Source organism: Sebastes fasciatus, chromosome 1 (assembly GCF_043250625.1).
Source record: "Sebastes fasciatus isolate fSebFas1 chromosome 1, fSebFas1.pri, whole genome shotgun sequence".
Taxonomy (NCBI): Eukaryota; Metazoa; Chordata; class Actinopteri; order Perciformes; family Sebastidae; genus Sebastes; species Sebastes fasciatus.
In genome coordinates, this window is record NC_133795.1 from 46,138,268 (window position 1) to 46,159,547 (window position 21,280).

General features: G+C 42.7%; 1 protein-coding gene across 8 annotated transcripts in view; it reads right to left on the reverse strand.

Annotated features, from left to right (window-relative positions):
• rnf123 (ring finger protein 123) overlaps positions 1–21,280 on the reverse strand; it is a 279,783-nt gene that overhangs the window by 245,778 nt on the left and 12,725 nt on the right. For all 8 annotated transcript variants that reach the window (XM_074649864.1, XM_074649888.1, XM_074649882.1 and 5 more), the window contains 13 exons: positions 19,381–19,460; positions 17,919–18,016; positions 16,928–16,982; positions 15,422–15,507; positions 14,779–14,865; positions 14,608–14,675; positions 12,482–12,607; positions 11,423–11,537; positions 10,604–10,708; positions 9,725–9,850; positions 9,254–9,346; positions 8,195–8,263; positions 5,648–5,770 (listed from right to left, as the gene is read on the reverse strand). In XM_074649864.1, the coding sequence (XP_074505965.1) occupies positions 5,648–5,770; positions 8,195–8,263; positions 9,254–9,346; positions 9,725–9,850; positions 10,604–10,708; positions 11,423–11,537; positions 12,482–12,607; positions 14,608–14,675; positions 14,779–14,865; positions 15,422–15,507; positions 16,928–16,982; positions 17,919–18,016; positions 19,381–19,460 (1,231 nt within the window). The remainder of the gene's footprint in view (positions 1–5,647; positions 5,771–8,194; positions 8,264–9,253; positions 9,347–9,724; positions 9,851–10,603; positions 10,709–11,422; positions 11,538–12,481; positions 12,608–14,607; positions 14,676–14,778; positions 14,866–15,421; positions 15,508–16,927; positions 16,983–17,918; positions 18,017–19,380; positions 19,461–21,280) is intronic.

Sequence of the window (21,280 nt, forward strand, 5' to 3'; positions counted from 1 at the left end):
GGGGTCTCTCATTGGGTTCGATTCCCTCACGTCCCGAGGTGGTGGTGACCGATGCTTCGCCCTCCGGCTGGGGAGCAGTATGGCAGCACAGAGCGATAAGGGGGCTCTGGACAGCACAGGAAGCGGCGGAGCACATAAATGTGCTCGAGCTCCGTACTATATATTTGGCACTAAGCAAATTCCTACCACATTTGAGAGGCAGGCATGTTGTTGTACGGTCCGACAACAAGTCAGCTGTCTACCATGTAAACCGGCAAGGGGGCACCAGATCAACCCGGTTGCTACAGGTGGCACGGAGACTTCTGGTATGGGCTTTCCCTTGTTTTTCCAGCCTCAGGGGCCATGTATCTGCCAGGGCCACAGAATGTGGTGGCAGACTTTCTCTCCTGCCAGAAACCCCCCGCGGGCGAGTGGAGGCTCCACCCAGAGGTGGTAGAGGAGATATGGCGCAAATATGGCGCAAATATGGCGCAAATATGGCGCAAATATGGCGCAGCAGAGGTGGACCTGTTTGCCTCAGAAGCCTCAACGCACTGCCCTCTTTGGTTCTCCCTGACGGAGACAGCAAGCCCGTTGGGACAGGATGCCCTGGCGCACCCATTGCCAGATTGCCTCCTCTATGCCTTCCCACCATTCCCACTGATAGCAGTAACGCTACACAGAATGCAGCACGGCAACCACAGACTCCTGTTGGTCACCCCAAACTGGCCGGGGAGACCCTGGTTTCCGGGGATGCACAGGCTTCTGGATGGAGTTCCATGGTGCCTGCCCAAGAGGCAAGACTTGCTCTCACAGCTGGGGGGCCGTATCTGGCATCCGAACCCGGATCGCCTACAGCTTTGGGTATGGCCCCTGAGGAGCCGGACCCACTCCTAAGGGTATGTGACCAGGCGGTAATTCAAACCATTTCTGACTCAAGAGCACCCTCCACCAGGGCACTGTATGCCAACAGGTGGAAAATATTCTCAGAGTGGTGTAAAGTTCATGAGGAGGTACCTCAGAGTGCCTCTGTGCCAATAATACTGAGATTTTTGCAGTCTTTGCTGGAGAAGAAACTCTCTCCTTCTACCTTAAAGGTCTATGTAGCTGCTATTTCAGCCGGGCATGTCAGAGTGGATAACCGGACCGTGGGGTCTCACACTCTGGTGACCCGATTTCTTAAAGGAGCCCAGCGGCGGAACCCCAGGCAGGCTGTCAAGGTTCCCTCGTGGGAACTGCCTCTGGTGCTAGAAACCCTTTGTCTCCCCCCCTTCGAGCCTCTGGAGCAGTCGGGGCTGGAGTGGTCTTCAGTAAAGGTTGCTTTCCTTTTGGCGATGGCATCAGCAAAACGTGTGAGTGAACTTCACGCCTTGTCAGTGAGTGAAGCGTGTATTCGCTGGAACTCGGATGGCACAGGGGTAGCACTTTGGCCTAACCCATCATTTTTCCCGAAGAGGTTGGCTCCGGCCCACTCTAATCAGGTCATTGAGCTGGCAGCTTATGATCCTTCATGCCTACAGGGTGAAGATGCTAAGTCAGCAGAACTGCTCTGCCCAGTGAGGGCCTTAAGGCATTATATACAGGTGACTGCGAGCTTTCGCCGCTCTGATAGTCTGTTTGTCTGCTATGGGGGCCATAGGAAAGGGCACGCCTTGTCCAAGCAGAGGCTTTGCAGGTGGATTGTTCAGGCCATTGAGGAAGCATACAGGTCAAAAGGACTGCCTTTACCTCTTAATATCAGAGGCCACTCCACCAGGAGTGTCTCCACTTCCTGGGCAGCGCTACGGGGGATCCCTCTAAGTGAGATCTGCGCTGCGGCCAGCTGGGCTACTCCATGCACCTTTGCCCATTTTTACAGGGTCAATGTTGCTGCTCCCCATGCAGTAGCATCGGTGGTCTTTCAGGAATCCACAGGCCGTTCCCGGTGAGGTGGGTTTTTCCTCGTGACTACGTTGGTAGTCGTCATCCAGTGTTAAACACTGCCTCTGGTGGTCAGGAAGAACGAAATAAAACGATGTTACGTATGTAACTACGGTTCTATGAGTTCTGGATGCCCGCCAGAGTTGGCTGTCACTCGGAATCTTGGCGAGAAGATTCTGGAGGGACATCTCTGATGATGACGTGGGCTTATATAAGCGACGTCATCCCAGGTCATATGTGACTTTGTTGATATTAAATACTCGACCTGCGCGTGCGCGAGATGGATAACATCCAGTGTTAAACACTGCCTCTGGCGGTCATCCAGAACTCATAGAACCGTAGTTACATACGTAACTCTCGATTTCAGCTATACAACTGGTAGTTTTTAACTGAGGGAGTCTTTTTCAGGTATTACCTTCTCTGTGTTTTCACCAGTCTTTCCCAACCATTACTCAGCACTTTCAGACACAAACAGGTGTTTCAGATTGGCTGATTACACACACACACACACACACACACACACACACACACACACACACACACACACACACACACACACAGTATCTTAACAGGGAACTCAAAATAAAAAATCTCTATAGAGTAACTGTATATCTGCTATATTTTGTGTAACGACTTAGTTTTTAAAGTTCTAGCTGCTGCTACTACTACTACTACTACTACAACTACTACTAATACTACTACTGTTACTGCTGCTACTGCTACTGCTACTACTATTACTACTACTATTACTACTACTACTGCTTCTGTTCCTACTGATTATACTACTACTACTACTACTATCACTACAGCTGTTTCTGCTACTAATACTAGTACTACTACAGCTGCTGGTTCTTCTGCTACTACTACTACTACTACTACTACTACTACAATAATTACTACTACTACCGCTACTACTATTACTACTACTGTTACTGCTACTACTACTACCAGTGATGTTACTGCTACCACTGCTGCTACCATTACTGCTGTTCCTACAGCCTCAACTACTACTACTACTACTACTCTTACTACTACTACTACTGCTCCTGCTCCTTCTGCTACTACTACTACTACTATTACAACTACTACTGTTACTTTCCACCCAAATACCACTTTCTGTTTAACAACTTAGAGATTTTAAAGGTCCATTCAATGAAAATACTATTTCTGTCCAAGCACTTAATAGTTTTAAAGGTTTATTTCACCCAATACTACTCTCTATCTCTCTGTCTCTGTTTGTGTTTAGCAATGCAGTTCATCTGTCTGATATAAATACAAAGCATTTCTTCTTTCCGCCTATTCAGGAAAATTCTAATTTACCACTTTTGACAGTATTACAGTTTAGCAAATTAATAAATTTCAGCTGTCAGCATTCCCAAGCATTTTCAGCAGGAAATGCATTTTCTAGTTTCTTCTTCTTCTTCCTAAACTTTGCCGCAGCGTTGCCAGCACATGTACAAGAAGTACATCAAAACGTGCGTAATGATCGGGAATCGTGTGCTACGACCTGACTAAGAGATTCGCGCAGCGGTTTCCGAGAAAATCGCGCGAAAGCGCGATTTTTTCGCTCCATTGGAATGAATGGAAAATCGACGTGAAGACAGCTAAAAAGCACTCTTTGGGGCCATACAGAGTCGGCATACTTTAACTTTAACGTAGAAGCGTGATTTAAAGTTTAAACGGGTCACGAGACTTGGAACTTTATTTGGCCAAATGGAAATTTTTTGATAGCTGGCACGGTTTTCACGAAATCGCAATTTACGTTTTGTGAAATTTTCAGACCGTTTCAGATTTTGTAATGGGTGTGTATTGCGTGGGTCGTTAAGGGCTAGAGCACGGGCTAGAGTGCGGGCTAGAGTGCGGGAAAGCTTTGAAATCTTTTCGAACAAATTGCTCTGTAGCCCACAATTGTCACACTTTTTTTTTTTTTTTAAATTATTGTTTTTTGGGGGGCATTTTTTAAGCATTTATTGATAGGACAGTGGATAGAGTCTTGGGAAGGGGGAGAGAGTCGTTAAGGGCTAGAGCACGGGCTAGAGTGCGGGAAAGCTTTGAAATCTTTTCGAACAAATTGCTCTGTAGCCCACAATTGTCACACTTTTTTTTTTTTTTTATAAATTATTGTTTTTTGGGGGGCATTTTTTAAGCATTTATTGATAGGACAGTGGATAGAGTCTTGGGAAGGGGGAGAGAGATGACATGCGGAAAGGTCCACAGGCCGGATTCGAACCCGGGTCCACCGCGGCTAGGCCTGAGCTTTGGCCATACATGGGCACCCGCTCTACCGACTGAGCTAACCAGGCGCCCCACAATTGTCACTCTTAATAGATAATTTGTTCATCAAATTGTAGGAAATTTTGTGCCGGTCGCAGTCATGTAGCTATGGAATCAGTCAGACTTACACATTTGTCTCTAGGGTCCCAAAGGTGAGAGTAAGTCCAACAAGCAGCTCCATAGAGAGCAATGTTAAATCAGACGGGAAATGTCTGACAGAAAGTTGACAATGGCACTTTTCTAACCTGCTCCCATGATCCCATTTTTGACTCCACACACAAAAAAACGACATCAATGCGTTCGGCAGAGTCTTTTCTCTCCGATGATGACATTATTTTGTCGATTGGACTCACGTTTTTTGTCTGAGAGACACTTTTATGACATGTACATCTCTGGTTAACTCCTATTATAAGTTGTCTGACTGAGGGTGCTAAGCAGTGGCCAATCACCATGGTAACGTTTGATTGCTGCTAGACACAGGTGATTCACATTAGCCAATCAGAGCAGGCTGACTAACACACACACACCATTTTAACTATGTAACTTTTAAATATCAGCGTATATGCCTCCAGTTATAGTCATAATTAATGTTATTAACTATACCTGTGATTAAAAGCCCCCAACTCTCATTGTATGATAACAGGAAACTAGGTATTCACCTAGTTTTCAAAATAAAAGCCCTCAACTCTTACTGTATGATAACAGGAAACTAAACACTCCTCACGGCCCCCCAATAACCATGGCAACCAGTGGGCTGACAGACACGCACTATGTGCGTGTCTGTCAGTGTGTGTCAAATACAGAAATGAAGGGAACATGACAAACATTATATATCAGCGTATACAGTAATAAGAGCGAAATTCACATTAACCTATGGAAACATTAGATATCAGCGAATAAGCCTACAGTGATGACCTCACTATGGACCTCAGACAGTCTGAATGTGCCCCACCTCCACACACACACCACCCCTAGCCCCCACCCATCCCCCAAGCACCAGGCCCACTGGTCAAAATGTCTTGCGAAAATTTCTAGTTCAATAAATAAAACCACAATTTGCATAAATGCAGCTTGTTGTTTTTCCTAAACTTGACTGAGTGGTTGAAATGATCGAATCGATCAGAGGTTCTCATTTAGAAGTTTCTGTAAACTAATTTACAGAAAATGTTAATGTTAATCGTTTTAAAAAATGTTTTTATCATGCACAAGGTCCATCGATAATATTTAACTTTTGCAGAAACTTTTAATGAGCTCTCCTTGATCAATGAACATCTCCTGCCATGTGACCTCCATCTGCTGCAGCTCTAATAAGCATCAGAGAGGAGTCATTTCACTGAGTAATAAAGTTGATAACACACTTGTACTCCTTAAAGTATTTGTGGCCAGTTGGGACTGAATTCGTCCTCTGAGATGTCTGGTCAGTTTTCAGTGTCACCTGAGCTCGGATAAGAAGCACCAGGTGAGTCGGTTTTACCTCCTTGTCGAAGTGCGTGGGCCACCAGGTGGTTGGGATGAGCTCCTCGAGCCCCGCTTCCTTCACTCTCAGAGGAGTCTTGATGTAAAAAAACACAACTGAACGCAGAACATCAAACGTGAACTTCTGTTAAGGAGAACAGAGTACCTACTTTTTTTGGTTAAGCAGTCGTGATGTTTTAAATAGATGAACCACTGAGATGACATGTGATCGTCAACAATAGAAGACCAATCTCTAAAAACACAATCACACTTTGAGTTACTGAAAGTCGTGAAAATAAAACTGAAAGTTAAAATTCCAGACTGTAGTCAATCTTATTACAGAAGTTTGTATTGATTCTCTTCTGTCCAATAAGGCTTCCTGGTTTTAGGAAAACATGCCTTTAAAAGATGAAGCTCAGATTGTTATTATCAGTGGTTCACAACATTATGGAGAAGGACCCTACAGAGAAATAAAACCTTCTTCTGACCTTTCGCTCTCCGTTTGTTATTGCGTCATGTGAATTGTTGCCAGACAACCAACGGTGGAAATGGGAGTGAGAGTTGGAGAGAGGAGTGCCGGTGTTGTCAGAGTTTGTTGTGTTGGACTACAGAAAGCGTAGCTTAGTGTTCTCTAAAAGATGTTTAATGTCATGGCTGAGTATTTAGATTATTTAGACCAGTGGCTCTCAACCTTTTTAGTGTCAAGGACCCCTAAATTGATACACATTAGGTCCTGGACCCCCATTTGATGGAAGAAGATTCCGCTTCAGGGACCTCCATCTGAACAGATTTTGGTTGTTAGATATGATTAAGACCAGAATTTTTGTAATAGTTGACAACTAGGGATGCACCGATACCGATACCAGTATCGGGTACGATACTATGCTCATTTACTCGTACTTGCAAAACGGCTCCGATACAACGGCACCGATACCACTTTACGGCAAGCGTGACGTTAACCGCTCGTCACCATCTTTCGGGTCCAATCGCACGCGCTCACGCTCCACCTCCCCGACGGTGCGGGCGAGACGGGCCGGTGGTTCACCCGAACCCGCTGGGCCGGGATCCCGGCGCGCGCCTGCCCTCACTTTCATTGCGCCACAGGGTTTTGCTTGCACCCTCTGACTCGCGGGTATGTTGGACTCTTTGGTCCATGTTTCAAGACGGGTCGGGAGGGTTGCAGACATCACCACAGACCCCTGGCGCCTTTTACGTGAGCCGAGTCCCACCCTGGGGGCATGATGCTTGGCCACGGCCCCGGGGGGGCACCTTCGCCCCGAGCCTTTCCAAGCCGACCTAGAGCCAATCGCGGAGCAACGCCTCGTATGCGGAGCAATGCCTGCCGTGTGTCGCTCACACCCTCCAGCTGGCTGTTAATGAGGGTCTTTTGGGATAGAGAAGTACTAGTATCGGTACTCGGTATCGGCGAGTACCCAAATGTAAGTATTTGTACTTGTACTCGGTCTGAAAAAAAGTGGTATCGGTGCATCCCTATTTACAACTACAGTTGAGGACATGACTGGGGAGGAAGTGATCAGAATAGTCACTCTTACTCACAATGGGCTCACTTCTATAGTGAACTAAAAAGTGAAAAATAAACTATTCCCCATTTTTCTGGGGACCCCCTGGAACTCCCTCAAGGACCCCTGGTTGAGAACCACTGGACAATGTGGATGCAACGCTACATTTCACAACGAGACTTCTCCTTGACTTGGTTAGACACAATAACAAACAGAGGGGATCAAGCGAAAGCTAAGGACACAGGTTTTATTTCTCTGTATCTTAAAGGGACTGTTTGTAAGAATCAGAAATTGTTGTTAACAGCGACACCTGTGGCTGTTAAGTCAACTAAAGTCAGCGTCCTGTTGCTCGCTCTACATAGACATGAAGGAGCATCGGTCAAAACAGTGAGGAGACACATGTCAGCTAAACGTGCGCGGTTTGTGAGTGAAGGCAGACAGGCAGAGGGGCAGAGTACAGCAGAAACTCCGGCCCTGGAGACCAAAGCTACGGTTTCCCCTGTGTCTTCTGGCCGCGGTTGGGGGGGCTGGAGCAGGAAGAGTTAACACTGTTTAACAGACGGGCTTCACTAGATAGAACTTTGCTGTTTCGGTGCTTCCGTGTAGTTTGTGTTGGACCGGGGTAGCCAAACGCGAGCGTGCATATGGGACACCGACCCCTAATGATTAGTAAGAGTGTAAGAAGTTACAAACAGTCCCTTTAATAATAACAATCTGAGCCTGTCGGTTTAAAAACACTGCCAGCTGCAGCGCTCTCGTTCAATACTGAACCAATTCAAAACATTGTTGTCCCCATTAGTCACTTAGACACAGAACATGGGAAAATCAGGTCCAGGTTGAACTATACTGAAGTTCCCTTTAAACACAACAACAAAGGATCTACAAATGTATTAACTCCTTAAAGGTTGGCCGTGACTGTCGTACATAGGAAACCCATCTTGACCATTTCTTAGTAAATCTGTTCATTTGTAGGTGGCGTGAAAAGGTCATTTATTATGTATACTTCCTGAACTATATCTGCCAGTAACAACAGAAGGATATAGGACGTTGTTGAGCAAGTACTTCCTGGACTTCTCGTGGTGCAGGATGGCCGTGGTCAGACGCAGGTAGTGGATCTGAAACACAGACTTCAGGTCAGAGCGAAGACTGGACATGAAGACATTGGTTTGTGTTGGAAGAGAATCTTCAGTGCAGTCAGGAGGAACTCAAAGATAACAAATCTTCACTGATTGATTTCAGAGATTTTTGGGGGATTTACGATATTTCATCTCAAATTGCATATTTGATCAATTTAATTTACTTTTAAATGACCTTTATTATTATTATTATTATTATTATTATTATTATTATACTTTTTTTCATTACGCACACATACAAAGAAACACTAAACATAATAAAAAAAAAAAAGCTACTTCTCAGACACAAAACATTATTTTTCGTACATTCATACACCCTAATAAAATATATAGAAATCTGAAAATAATATTTCATTAATTTAAAGTCACATATTTACTCAAAAAACAGGTTTACAGCAGGTAGGATTTTTTCGTCCACACACATTATAAAGCAGTAAATGTTCCCGTTTGCCTTTTCATTCACCAGTAACATTTTCTAATGGAAGACTTCACAACATCTTTTTGCTGCAGAAAATAATAACTCATAATTATCTGTTCCCTTTTTAAAAAACAACTAATAAGCTAAAATAAACTCAAAAGGAATATTTTTAGAAACAATCTTTTCCTGCTGTATTTATTTGATTTTTCTGCATTTAGAAACACAGTGTAACCGCGCAATCTTCACCTCATTTATTGCATAAATCTGGAATATTTTTATTATATTGATTTACCGGAGTGACATATGTTTATATTTTTTTTAAATACATCTTTTGCTGTAAACAGTTTTTTTTCCCAGCAGTGTATGAATCTCCACAGCCAACATGTGACGAGGACGTGATATTTAAGTGGATGTTGTTAAAACTAATTATTGAAACACACTGATAACTACAGGTTTATGGGAAAGCCATGTGAGATTCTGTTTCCTTAGGGTTATTTTTAATAATGGACAGGTCCAGGACCAGGTCCAGAGGGGGGAGATCTGGGTCCTACCTGGAAGCCCAGGTCGGGGATGATGGGGGAGAAGCGGTAGGCCCTCAGCAGGGACATCATCAGCTGCTTCAGACACTCGTTCACTTCATAGTCCTGCAGAGAGACGGGCAGAGAGACAGACAGAGAGACAGAGACACAGACAGAGAGACAGAGAAACAGGCAGAGAGACATTAAACAAATAAGAGAAGTCAGACAACTGAGCCCCTGATGTTCAAATCCTCAGTGTTTACATGCTCTGTAGTTACTGTTACTGTCAGTCAGCGTATACGTGCAGCAGCTCAGTGATCACATTCCTCCTCTACCTTCGGCCTAAAAACCGTCCCTTTAAATCCTCTGTTGAATTACTCAAAAAGGGTGACCTTTGACCTCTGTCAGAGGAGGGTCAGACTGTCAGAGGACTTCAGGGTGTCTCACTTTCTTCAGATACACTTGTTCTGGAAACTGGTTCTGACTGAATTTTGGCATTTTTACCTCCATCAGCAGCCAGAAGAGATCCAGAAGCTGCTGTATGAGCGGGTGTTCATCTACTGAACCTCCTCCCTCCAGAATGCCCAACAGGAAGTTCATCAGCACGTCTTCCACCAGGTACACTTTACACTGTAAAAAATACAACACTCATTAGTTTACACTGTAAAAAAACCCACAATGAAACAATAAATACAACCAAATGGTTGTTTTACGTTTCCTCTTGTTTATAATTACACAGTATGTGGGCAGGTTTCATTGTGATTATCTTACAAATTATTATGATGCTAAACATTTGTTTTTTATTTGGCATTTTCATTTCATCTCAGAGTCCCTGAGAAAGATCTGTCAGAGGATCCCATCCGTGTCAATCATAATAAAACCACCAGATGGAGCCAAAGTTTTCAAACAAAATCAAAATACATTGTTCCAGTAAAACTTGCTGGTTTTACTGTTTTTCCAGCCTGAGTTCTATTATCAGACTATTATTTGGCCATTCCGTAATACAAATGACATGAACCAGGAGATCCACTGATATTTAACGACAGAGGAAGGACAGACGTGTTGTTCCAGTTCCAATGTTATGATTTGAATGTAAAACCATCATCAGGAGAACAACAGCTAATAAATATCAGGTATCAATATAAAAAAACACAGGATAATTGATCAAAGTAAATACTGTTAAACTGCAATTAATAGCCCAGGCTTTTATTTGCTCCAATAACTGCACTCAATAAATAATCAGATAAATAAATACATTTAAAAATGTATAAAAAATAAATAAATAAATAAAGAACTGGAACCATCTGAGCATTGTCAGAAGGCGATTGAGCGCTTTCACTTTTTACACAACCACAAAACTACAAAGAAAGAAAGTTGTGTCACCATGAGTGGAGCGAAGTGGTTGAAGATGTGAGCCAGAGTGATGAGGACTGTAGGTTCTCCGTGAAGCCTCCACACGGCACAGTCCTTCTCCACCAGCCTCTCCTCCTACAGCCGGCACACAAACACATACAACAGGTTCAATTCAAAAAGAGGTCAAGTCTTTAAGTTTGACTTTGTCCCCACATCAGACAGAAACATGAGACAGAAACATGAGGACACATTCAGAAATAGGAAAATAACTTTGCATCAGGCTTCCAGTTGAAGCCAGCTGTTCTCTGTACGATTGCATCTAGTTTCATCTGAAACTGTCATATTTGTTTAATAAAATATTACAGATAAGGTCATCAGTGATGCACACAAACCAACCATGTACAGACCACCGCAGCACCTGTTCCTACCGGTGTACAGTCCACCGCGGCACCTGTTCCTACCGGTGTACAGACCACCGCGGCATCTGTTCCTACCTGTGTACAGACCACCGCGGCACCTGTTCCTACCTGTGTACAGACCACCCCGGCACCTGTTCCTACAGGTTTACAGACCACCGCGGCACCTGTTCCTACAGGTTTACAGACCACCGCGGCACCTGTTCCTACAGGTTTACAGACCACCGCGGCACCTGTTCCTACAGGTTTACAGACTACCCCGGCACCTGTTCCTACCTGTGTACAGACCACCCCGACACCTGTTCCTACCGGTGTACAGACCACTCCGGCACCTGTTCCTACCGGTGTACAGACCACCCTGGCACCTGTTCCTACCAGTGTACAGACCACCGCGGCACCTGTTCCTACCGGTGTACAGACCACCTGTTCCTACCTGTGCATCGATGGCAGTGGCGAGGACGTTCTTGATGTAGCCCAGCAGTTTGTGAGCTTTCATCAGGTCTGTAGCTGGGGGGTTCTGGAGGGGCAGGTAGCCGTCTACAGGATACGTGATCACACTCAGGTTAAAGGCAAACACTGAACAGGTGAACAAGTATGAGGCGACAGTTTCTCTGTTGAAAATAAAAGTGCAGTGGTGACAAACGAAGCAATAACCTCCTTCATACTACAACAGGCGACAGTTTGAAGACTTTGAATGATCTATTTAATAATCTTTTAGTGTATTGTAACAAATAGGGAAATCACAATACCAGAAATTTAGAAGTCAAGACCAATACCGGTGAAATTCCACGATTCTCGATATCAATTCGATACCACGATTAAAAGACAAAAGTGAAACAATAAAGTATTGTCCTGCTTACCGGCTGCTAACAGGCTAACGTTAACTAGCTCTCGTTCCGGCTGATTTCAACACAGATTTGTTGTTCACTTCACAATGTAGCATTATTGGGGAAACAATAGGGCGCAACCCCTGGGCGCGTCGATAGTGAGTTTACTGCGTCCCAAACACATTTTCTATTATCCCCAGGACGACGGGATGCTGTTAGTCTTGAGCCCTGACGGTACGGTATTGTAGAAATATGATAACCATCACGCCATCTTTGGTTGAACATCAAAGGAATCCAGTGCTCACCTACCAGGTAAGGCCTGTGTGGTCGTTGGTTTTACTACACTCCTTGCGAGACGTTTGATTTTCCTAAAATGGAAACAACGCACTCCTCCATCTTTTTCTCACTGGGTCAAAGACGTTATGTATTTCTTAAAACTAGAAAAAATTAAATACACAATGAAAGATTCCTCTCAAACCTTTGCTAAGATATGGAGGCCCTTTTTGGATTCATATGACTCTCTACAGGAACCCCTTGACGAAGAGTAGAGTGGAAAACATGAATGTCATATTACAGTAGTGAGCAAATTCAAATTCATAAAAACTGAAAGAAAACACTGAAGATTAGCTGTCGTGTGTCTCGTGTGGGCTGAAAAAAAAGGATATCTGAGAGGTCTGCTGCCAAAGTTGAAAGCCACCGACTCTTTAAAGGAGAGGCTGATGGCGGGAAAGTAAGCGACGCCCGGACCCATCTTAATGTTGGTGAACGCCGTGCCCAGAGACTGACCGTTCCTGAGGACACAAACACACACACAGCATGAAGACACACAACGGATACAGAGGAAACTCATTTACACTCCCAACAATTCAGATGTTCTGTGAGAAAAGTCTTCAAGGTCGTTCACACAAAGAACTACAACTCTAATGAAAACGATGTGACTATCCGCACTGATGAACAAGAACATTCTGGAAACAGTGGCGCCGAGCACGCGCTGCATGCATTCAGCGGCCCACTTCTTTCCGGCACTGTCACCTAGAAAGATTTTACTAATCACAAGGAGGCGATAATAACACTCAGTTCTTCAGTTTCCTTTTCCTGGTCGGAGAAACAGCAGATACAACATCTAGAAAGGACTTGATTTTCTTTCTCGCCTTTGTAAAACAGCATCACAGCTGTGCAGCACAGCAGCGGCTATTTTTCAACTGTTTTCTTATTCTTATTATAGGGATTGTTTGTAACTTCTTACACGTATAAATCATTGCGGGTCGGTGTCCCATGCACACTCCCGTGTGGGTACACTGTTCAGACTCAGACTCCAACACAAACTACACGGAAGCACCAAAACCTCTTGGTTGTATCTAGTGAAGCCCGTCTGTTAAACAGTGTTGGCCGCGGTCGGAGGACGCAGGGGAGACCGTAGCTTTGGTCTCCAGGGACGGAGTCTCTGCTGTACTCTGCTCCTCTGCCTGCCTGCATTCACTCACGCACTGCACTCGTTATCACTCCACTCTCACGTGCATGCACGCACACTACACACTGCAGAAGAGTTAGTTTAGCTTTGAGAATATCTAGTGAATGTACAGTGGACGTTTGTGCAGAAATAACTGCTGCAGCTCCTCCAGACCAACAGAGGTTTCCCGTGTCTTGTGAAGTGACGGGGATCCGCAGAGAGAAACGTTATCATCTCTGACCAAAACTCCGGCGTCTCCCCTGTTCCCTCCGGCCGCGGTCGGGAGGATGAAGCAGGAAAAGCCAACACTAGGATCAGTATTGATTCATGGAGAGACCTTTGTCTGGTCAGCTAACATTACTGCCAAGCAGCTGAGATATAGAGTGATATTGTGCTTTCTGCTGACGTGTGTCGCCTCACTGTTTTGACCGATGCTTGTTCATGTCTATGTAGAGCGAGCAAGCGCGAGCCCGACGCTGACTTTCGTTGACTTAACGGCCACAGGTGTCGCTGTTAACAAGCTATTTCTGATTCTTACAAACAGTCCCTTTAATAAGAATAACATAAATACAAGTTAAAATAATTGCTTGATAAATATTGTGTCTGTTGTTTCAGACCACAAAAACTAGCACGGCAAATTGGCTAGTGTTCCCCGGGCAGTCGGATAATCCGGCTCAGATTATTAATTGATTATTGATCAAAGGAGGCGAGACGTGACGTGTTGATCGTGACACCCTGTGGATTGGATGGACTTTGATTGGCTATCAGTGTTTTCTATTGTTCATCAAATCGCTCTGAAAGTGATCCCAGCAATATCGTAGGCCACTGTGGTTGTGGTTATAGTTGGTGTCGACTCTGCCATCCACTTGAGTTACAACCATTTTTAAAACGATATATTGATATTAATAGTTATAGTTTTCGTTCTTGGTGTGGACGGCCCTTTACTGTAAGATGGAATCCCTGAAATACTTTATAATATAAATATGGCTGTCAAAGGTAACGTGATAATAACACATTAACGCAAATTCGTTTCAACGCCACTAATGTCTTTAACGCATTAACACAACTAGCAATTCTTTACGTTGTAGCGGCTCAGTTTTAAAGCTAGATTGAAAATACTGGTATTTGAAACTATAAACCTGATGAATCCATCGGTACCACCCATGTCCCAGTTTTTATGCTAAACTAAGCTAACCAGCTGCTGTACAGACATGAGAGTGGAATCAACCTGAACATCTGACACTTAAAGAGAAAGAGAAGAAGGGGACTTCACTAAATGTTGAACTGTTCCTTTAAAAAGTTGGTCCCCAGTACTGGATCTATTTGAGTTGATTTACTCACAAGCAGAACGTGATGGCTCCCTCGTCCAGGTCGATCAAACAGCTGACGATGTCTCCGGCCGCCCACGACTGAGGACAGATAAACTGCTGTCAGCGCCGAGTAGTGACAGTATAGAATCAAATAAAGTCCAACGACCTCTATCTTTAATTAAACTGCTGCATCCATGTTCACCTTTCCATAGTTAGTGGTCGTCACGTTCCACTTCCTCACTCTGTTCCCATCGTAGGCGTAAGAGTCCGGAGTGTCGCCCACACCCTCCTGAGCACACGCACACATACACACACACACACACACATAAAAACACAAGATACAGCGCACACACACATAACACAAGATACAACACACACACACACACACACATATATATATATAAAAACACAACATACAGCGCACACACACACACACATATATATATATATATATATATAAAAACACAAGATACAACGCGCGCACACACACACACACACACACACAACACACACAAACACAGTGTTTCAGGTTGTACTCTTTTACTCGTGTGTTATATTCTATTTTAGCTTCTATACCTAGCTTTTATTTTTAGCTTCTTTTTTTTCTAATCTTTAACGTTTTGATGACCGTTTTAATTATGTCTTAATGTTCTTTTGCACTTTGTCACAATGTCTACAAATAAAGCCGCCTTGCCTTGTACTCCGTTACCGAAATGTTAAAGTATGTTTATTATAGTTTGTTCTAAAACCTGAAATGTCAACGGAATATGTGAGCATTACAATAATGACTGCTGTGTGTTTATGTGTGTGTGTGTGTGTGTGTGTGTGTGTGTGTGTGTGTGTACCTCCTGGTTGAAGCGACAGTTGAGAGTGCACCACCCGATCTGCATCAGACCTTGGGAGGAGATAAGCACCTCGTAGGCCCATTTCCCTGCAGACACAAACAAAACAACAACACAATGTAAATTATTTTTGTCAGATCAGCTCAGCGACCACTCCTCCTAATTTTAAATTATTAGGTATATAAATGTGGACATTATAACAATATTGTTAACATAAAACACAGTGATCATTCATGTTTGTTTTTGTTTATGTGAGACTTATGTTGACGTCTCTGCTCACTTGATGACTAGTTTTCATGCGCTGTCGCATTCAGATCAAGAGAGAAGCCAATTTTCGCTTTGTTTTACTCGCGTGAGTTGGACTGCCGGTATCATTTGTGTTCATTTGTGCTAGACACGCCGGAAAGGAGGAGGTGCATGTCTCCGTAGATGCCAACAACTTTTCTTTCCTCCACTTCCTCCATCAACCATGGAAGAAATAAATGGACTTGGTAAATGGACTTGGACTTATATATTGCTTTTCTAGTCTTCTGACCATTCAAATCTCTTTACACTACATGTCAGCATTCACCCATTCACACACACATTCATACACTGATGGTAGAGGCTGCTAAGGTGCCAACTTTGCCCATCAGGATCTAAATACTCATTCACACACCGATGGCTCAACCTTCGGGAGCAATTTGGGGTTAAGTGTCTTGCTCAAGGACACATCGACATGTGACCTGGAGCAGCCGGGGATCGAACCACCGACAACCTGCTCTACCCCCTGAGCCACAGCCGCCCTAAATAACCACTGTTGCTGCTTTGTACATGTTGGTGAAGTCCCAGATATGTCAGAAAACCAAACGCCGTCGTGTCTGGGTTCATTACGTCACCCTGTATTCACATACAGTGTCATTACACTGTGTGTATCTAGCAGCCACATGTCTCTACTGCTGTATGAACCCAAAATAAACAGATTGAGCTGTGATTTAATATCAATAAAGAGATCAAAGTGATGCTGAAATAACTACATAATGATGCTGATTAGTAAAAAGTCTGAATTCATGCTTTATCAGGTCTGTTACCAAGACGACAAGCCAACAACTTTGAAAAATGCTTGTGCCATGTGTTTTTTTGCATATAGAGCGGGGAAGTGTGATCCGATCACAAGTGATCACTGGGGACGCATGTGGAGACACATTCTAATGCCAGGTGTGAACAGGGCCTGAAACTGGAACCTGGAAACAGATTTTCTGATTGCCAGATAGTCTATATGAAAAAATGGGAACAAATAGTTTCGTACTGAACAGCCAAATCCAATTTAAATAAAAAAATTCTGGTACAGCCCTACATGCTACTGTTTAAAAGCTTCTGGTCTATTAATGACATAAAGAATATAACATGAAACAAAACACTGAACTCCCTACATTATTAGCACAAGTGATTATTATTATTATTATTATTATTATTATTATTATTAGCTGTTTTACATCTGTAAGAGATGTTGAAGTTGAGAGGGTTTACCTTTATAAACACATGTGGTGGCTCTGATGGAGCTGAAGTTGCTGTGGCCGATGACCTAAAATCATAAAAAGTAGAATTAGAATCATTAAAAATCATTTCATACAGAAACAAGAGAGAGGGCATCTGTTATTGCAACAGTCACAAGAGATGTATGAAAGCATTTTACTTTTATTTCTTACTTTATTTACATATTTAGCCTTTATTTAACCAGGAGAGAGTCTCAATGAGATTATAAATCTCTTTTTCCAGAGCGTCTCGGCTGAGACAAGCAGCATCCCAATTAACAATGTTTCAGACACAAGAATAAAAATAAACTGAATTTAAAATGAAAACAAAATTACAGAATTATAAAATATCACAAGTCATCAACATAAAGGGACCAATCAATGAAAACATCTGCAGCCAGATGTGCCTGTCTCCAAGTCATTTAAATGCATCAGAGAGAACCAGCTGCCAAACATTCAGGTGATTTAACGGCTGATTCCATGCTGAGGGAGCAGCACACTTAAACACACTTTTTCTCCAATTCAGTGCTGGCTTTATGGTCAGACAGTAGGAATAAGGTCTAGGAGCTAAGACAATAACGTCCCACGCTATGGGATACACTGCTGATTCATAGGTAAGGGGATGGCAGGCCATCCAACCCGAGCATACAAAGAACAATGATGAGTAAGGGCTTTCAGATTCAGAATAAATCTCAGTGCTCCATGGCAGACGGTGTCCAGTACGTGTAGGCACAGCAAAGATGCATGTATGTATTCAACATACAGGTGGCAGCAACAAGTCTCCTTTTGGCCTCGAAGGAAAAGACTTGTTTCTAAAATAAAACCCCAGTTGCTGGATGTGAGGCTTATAAATGTCAACTAGAATTCCTAGATTCCTGAGACTAGACAACGGTTTTGTCTTTTCAAATATCACAAGTGCTGGAAAAACAGTCAACCATTTGCCCTCCAAAAAAGATGGATACAATAATATATAATATTCATCTTACCCCCAGCAGGTCATCATCTACAAACAGAAGTCCTTCAAAGCCGCTGGTGTGATCCAGGACGACTGGCTGAGGGCCCAAACGCCCTTCAACAGGCTGATCTGCAGATACAGAGACAGATTCATTAAACACCAGTACAAGTCAAGAGGCCATCTGTGTGCAGTCACAATACGTCCACATGAAGCTGATTACATTTAAAAAAAAAATTTAAAAAAAACTCAGTTCACAATGAAACTGAGCTTCCTCTGGGCCTCCAGGGTGAATTTATGTTGATTTTGTTAGACAACATGGCGGTTATAAAATAAGACTTTGTTCAGCAGCAGCAAGTTAACTATGGCTGGGACGATACACCTATCTCACCATTCCATACTATCACCATACTTGGGTGCTGATTCGATATGTGTTGCGATTTTTTAAGTATTGTGATTCGATGTTACAATTTATTGTGATTGTTGTTAATTTGTTTATCACTAGACCATGGGAACAAGTTCAATCATACACTTCTAGGGACATTTACTTTGGAGAAATCTCTAAATGAATCCAGTAAAAATGTTTGATTTTCAGCATGTATGTAGTCAGAGATGTCCTGAAGTCAAATATATCAGTCATTGTCAGGAATTATTTATTACATTTTTTATCCAGCAACCCAAAAATCAAAGAATAAAGTAATTTCCCTCACAGATTAGTGGTATTTTCTTTTTAATTTATAAAGGACATGTAATGTTTTATACTTGTGCTGAATATAATCCAATCAATCTTATTTCCATAGATGTATTTTGTATTTCCAGTTCCCTTTGTTAACACCTTATTTTGAAAAGTGGACGTAGTCCCACGTGTCTACTTGCTCTAACTTCTCCAAGGTGGTCTCTAGCTCTCCCGTCAGCTCCGTTCTCTTTATCCATCCATGGTCAGCTCCATCGGGGCCGTTTGAATGCAGAGAACATAAATGTCAGTATATGGGTGCTCTACAGTTGTAGCGTCGGCCCATTTGACCACGGAGATGAGAGTGACGGCCGGCTCGACCGCACGTTACCGTGATACGATAACGTTTCCTGTCCTTGACAGAGTTAGCATGCATCTTTAGCCGTGATGTCTAGCTCTGCTTTTCCTGCAATGTGTGAAACCCAAAGTGTTTCCATCCATTACTGGATGTGTAGTGTTTACCAGGCTGGATTTAACATGTGAGGGTGCAGACTACCACAATAAAAGCGGTAACTTCCTTCTACCTCCACATAGACTCAATGAAGCAAATACATCAAATCCGACATTAAAAAATATATTTCAAAATCGTAAAAAAAATTGCTATACACAGGTGAATGGACGGCTGGTTAACAGGTTCATTAAATCCTACTTCATCCTTGTTCAGTTGTCTGAACAACAGAGACAGAAAAAGATGTGACTGAGAACTAGATGTTGAATTGAGCTGCATTAAAACCCAGAGAGCAGGATGAGACGTTAACCTTACCTCTACTGTCCTCAGCGGGTTCTCCCTCAGACAACAATCTCTCCAGATGAGCACCAAGATCCTGGAAACCAAGAGGCTTCCTGTTCAGCAGGAAGAGGAACAGAAGAAAACGTATGATTAGGAGTAAAACAAAAAACGGAGAAATATCAGATAATCCTTTTGTCATTTTTCTTTTTTTTATTATTTAAGTAGTAATGTGGCTAAAGACAGATAAGAAACACCCTTACTTCAAAATGAAATTTACAAATTTATTTCTTTATATCTATATATTTATTTTAGGGTTGTCAAAGTTAATAACAATAACACATTAATACAAATTCATTTTAACGCCATTGATTTCTTTAACGCAACTTGCAATTTTTCATTAAAAATCCAATGGGCTGCCAATCTTTCGGAGGCTGTAGCAGGCTGTTTTAAAGCTAGAGTGAAGATGCTGGTGTCATATGAAACTAAAAAACCTGAGGAATCCGTTGGTATCAACCATGTCCCTTGACCATGGGGTCTCTTGACCTCTGACCTCAAGATGTGTGAATGTAAATAGGTTCCATGGGTACCCACGAGTCTCCCCTTTACAGACATGCCCACTTTATGATAATCACATGCAGTTTGGGGCAAGTCATAGACAAGTCAGCACACTGACACACTGACAGCTGTTGTTGCCTGTTGGGCTGCAGTTTGCCATGTTATGATTTGAGCATATCTTTTATGCTAAATGCAGTACCTGTGAGGGTTTCTGGACAATATCTGTCATTGTTTTGTGTTGTTAATTGATTTACAAAAATAAATATATACATTCATTTGCATAAAGCAGCATATTTGTCCACTCCCATGTTGATAAGAAATCTCCCTTTAAGGTACATTTTCAACAGATAAAAAAATTGCGATTAATTTGCGATAAATTAAGATTAAATTAACAATATGTAGATTAAATATTTTAATCGATTGACAGTCCTCATTTATTTACTATGAAAAGAAAACAAAGTGAATTGAATTGAAGATGAGTGAAATCAGTAATTCCTCGTCGGTCAGGTGGGGCGGGGGATCCGATAGGCGGGGTAGGCCGCCCCTCTAATATAATGGCAGGGAAAACACTGAATATATTAATGCAATACACAAGTTATTCAATCATCAAAAACACAGAACTACCTGGTTAACGTGTGCAATGGGCAGTTGTGTCATGTACTTAGGAGGATACAAGGATCCTTACAAGGATTATTTATAAACTAAACTTAATTTCTAATTATTCACAAGTAATGAATGTTGTTACCTATTCATTAATTTTCATTTATTCAGGGCCAGCTTAAGGCATAGGCCATATAGTTGGTCGGCTAGGGCGACAACTTCTGGCGGCGCTGGTCTGCATTGAGGTAACAATTATAATAAATTATTATAAATTATAAATAAATAATAAAAATCGTAATTTTTGTTTTTAAAACCATTGTGATGTCTGATTGGTGTTGCAGTTTACGGGGCTAGGGTTAGGTTTCTAGGAGGTAAAAAAAAAATCCGAATTTTGCGCTAGGGCACCAGTTAGATTACCTGATTTAATTTCCATTTGAGTCGTCATCTCTCCGTTAATGATCATTTAAAGTGGCAGTAGGCAGTATGTTTTTGGCATCATTGGGCAAACATTCCATAATAACCTTTCAGCATATTGTAATTCAATTATTCTGAGAGAAAACTAGACTTCTGCTCCTCCTCATGGCTCTGTTTTCAGGCTTTAGAACATCTAGCCCGTGACGGGAGACTTTGACCAATCACAGGTCATTTCAGAGAGAGAGCGTTCATATTGGCTGTGCTCCGGTCATGTGACCGAAACTTGGCGTTCCTTCACCAGATTTCACAATGGTGGCGGCGGCGTCACAAACTTTCTAATTTTACAGCTAAACCATGCACTACA